The 2,500-nt window shown below is 47.5% G+C and overlaps 2 protein-coding genes and 1 long non-coding RNA gene across 7 annotated transcripts in view; 2 read left to right on the forward strand and 1 right to left on the reverse strand.

The window, feature by feature from the left end:
- Positions 1-1,329, forward strand: part of rnf25 (ring finger protein 25) — a 9,486-nt gene extending 8,157 nt beyond the window's left edge. For all 5 annotated transcript variants that reach the window (XM_027134729.2, XM_027134728.2, XM_027134733.2 and 2 more), the window contains 2 exons: positions 1-59; positions 403-1,329. The exon at positions 1-59 is cut by the window's left edge. In XM_027134729.2, coding sequence (XP_026990530.2) covers positions 1-59; positions 403-1,104 — 761 coding nt within the window. In that variant the 3' untranslated portion in view covers positions 1,105-1,329. The remainder of the gene's footprint in view (positions 60-402) is intronic.
- The window catches only part of LOC125138643, a 7,834-nt gene that overhangs the window by 3,240 nt on the left and 2,094 nt on the right, over positions 1-2,500 (reverse strand). The gene's annotated exons all lie outside the window — the stretch shown is intronic.
- Positions 1,772-2,500, forward strand: part of kat8 (K(lysine) acetyltransferase 8) — a 6,333-nt gene continuing 5,604 nt past the window's right edge. Inside the window, exon 1 of the mRNA XM_027134734.2 lies at positions 1,772-2,137. Within this exon, the coding sequence (XP_026990535.1) occupies positions 1,798-2,137 (340 nt within the window). The 5' untranslated portion in view covers positions 1,772-1,797. The remainder of the gene's footprint in view (positions 2,138-2,500) is intronic.

Below are 2,500 nucleotides of genomic sequence, written 5' to 3' on the forward strand. Positions count from 1 at the left end.
GAGGAGGAGTCATCGACCCTGAGGCCGAGTCGAATCGCTTCCTCATTCACATTAATGATGTAAGTGTTTAATAAAGCGTCACACTCACCTCACATATCTCACAGCCTCTTTACGGGTTTTTCTGGCTTTTCTCTCTACAGACAGCGTTAAACTTCAGACTGATGTTAGTTTTATAGTCAGAATGTCTTCTGAAAACATCTGGAATAATCTAAAATTACTGCAAGCACTTATTTGAATGTAAAATTAGCAAACATGCTAATAAACTATGTGACTCAGATTTCATTAACAAAGTGTAATGTTGCCTTGACAACCAGCATCCCATTGTCCCTAAGATTAGCTAAAACAATGATGCCTAATTTGCATAGCCATGCATTTATTCGTGTTTTTATTTTTATCGCCGAGGCCCCCGCTGACTCCTCAGACCCCACCTGTGCCAATGCTCCAGATCCTTCGGATCCTGCCCAACCGCTCACCCCTCCTCCCCCTCCTGAGTGCCCTCTTCAGAACACTCATCCTCCCCGATTGGACAACATGTCAACCCCGCCCCATCGCCACACTTTTCACGGCAGGAGACAGCAGGTGGGGTTTAGAGGAGGCAGAAGAGACCGGGGGAAAAGAGAAGGAGGAAGAGGAGGACCTGCGGCTCATGTGATTCCTCCACCTGTGTTGGAGAGCCTGGGTAAGCTCAGTGTTTCTGCGGCCAAAAGCAGTAGGAACAATGGAGAACCAGAGGACCCCAGCAAATACAGAGATGGACATTTAGCTGAAGTAAAAGATCAGCTGGGACAGGCTTTATTAGACGAGAGTGGCAAAACAAGCCGCCAGGAGACAAAACCCGAACCCCTCGTTCTGCCACACGACACTCAAACCGGAGCGAGGAAACAAGGAGCAAGGCAGGAACGAGAAAAGGGAAGGAGATATGGACCACGTGGGCCAACGTATGGCCACTGGCATGAGAGAAACGCTCAATGGGATAACGGTGGGAACATCCAACATCACCACCTCAGAGGTGCTACAGGACACCAGACAGGTCATTACAGAGGAAACGGGAAAAACTGGCATCAGAGAACCGAGAGCGAGTTGAGGAAGGAAGGAGTTCTCTGACAGTGGGAGGAGGGAGGAGCGCACACCCACCCACCCAGCAGCTTCCCTCCCAGCTCTCTCACCTGTACCTGCATCATCAGTGGCGTAAAGTCCTACACCTGCACTGTGTGTGTGTAATTCTGCTGTGTGCAGCACACACATGCACTAAAATGCTAATGACTTATTCTCACTGTTTTGGATGTGTAAAGTATAACAATAAAGAAAAATGTTTGGCTTAAAAAATAATATACTTAACATTTTGTTGTTGTTTATTTTTGTATCAAGTCAACTGAACATAAAAGTATAAAACAATTTACAGCTTTAAAACACTAAAGTCCAGAGGTCTGAGAATGTAAATTAAAAGTCAAAAGACAACTTTTCCACAACAATAAGGAGTCGACTCGTTCGACTCCCAGTCGGCTCGTCGCTTTGTTTTTAAAAAACACAAGTTTGCAATACACTGATCAGATAATGACACACCGACCCCTTATGTTAACGCAATAAGATTACTTATTTCTTTTTATACATTTTTATTACGTTCTATAAAACGTGCACGGATCTTTCCCGACTGATTGTTTACACTAACGGACAGCTGAGTCATTTGTGCGAGTCGATTCTCCAAACAAAAAAGTGTGCTATTTGCCCCGCCCCCTCGGCCGCACTGCGCATGCTCAGACGTGCAGTGCGCTGCGCAGTGTTTTTAAATCGGGTGTAATGTCTAGAAGAGAGCGGGTTGCGTCAGGCGGCGTTCTGAGGAACACCGAGAACACACTGAACTACCGCGGCAGAGGAGGGCGCATGGACATGGACATGGACACCGGACACACCGCGAAAGACCGAGGGGACCTTGAGACCGCGAACAGAGCGGCTTTTGTATCCAACGGCAGCGGCGGGGAGGAGGACGAGGCAGAGGCCGCGGATCGGCGGAGGGAAGCCGCGGGCTCGAGTAATCTGCGAGCCGGTGACGGAGTGTCGCTGGGCGGCGGCAGGGAGCAGGAGGTGTCGGTGGAAATAGGAGAAACTTACCTGTGTCAGCGTGCAGATAAAACATGGCGTGAGTTAGAAATATTAAATTATTAAACCGTAAACCTGTTTAAAATAATATTATTGTCGATAAAGTCTAAAGGTTTTAATCTGTTATTTATCACACATCTGGGCTTGTAGGTCTGTTTGACATCTGTCTCTGTCTCTGTGTCTGTCTGTCTCTGTGTCTGTCTGTCTCTGTCTCTGTCTGTCTGTCTCTGTGTCTGTCTGTCTCTGTGTCTCTGTGTCTGTCTGTCTGTCTGTCTGTGTGTCTGTCTGTGTGTCTGTCTGTGTGTCTGTCTGTGTGTCTGTCTGTCTGTCTGTCTCTGTGTCTGTCTGTCTGTCTGTCTCTGTGTCTGTCTGTCTCTGTGTCTGTCTGTCTGTCTCTGTGTCT

This window comes from Tachysurus fulvidraco, chromosome 15 (assembly GCF_022655615.1).
Source record: "Tachysurus fulvidraco isolate hzauxx_2018 chromosome 15, HZAU_PFXX_2.0, whole genome shotgun sequence".
NCBI classification, from domain to species: domain Eukaryota; kingdom Metazoa; phylum Chordata; class Actinopteri; order Siluriformes; family Bagridae; genus Tachysurus; species Tachysurus fulvidraco.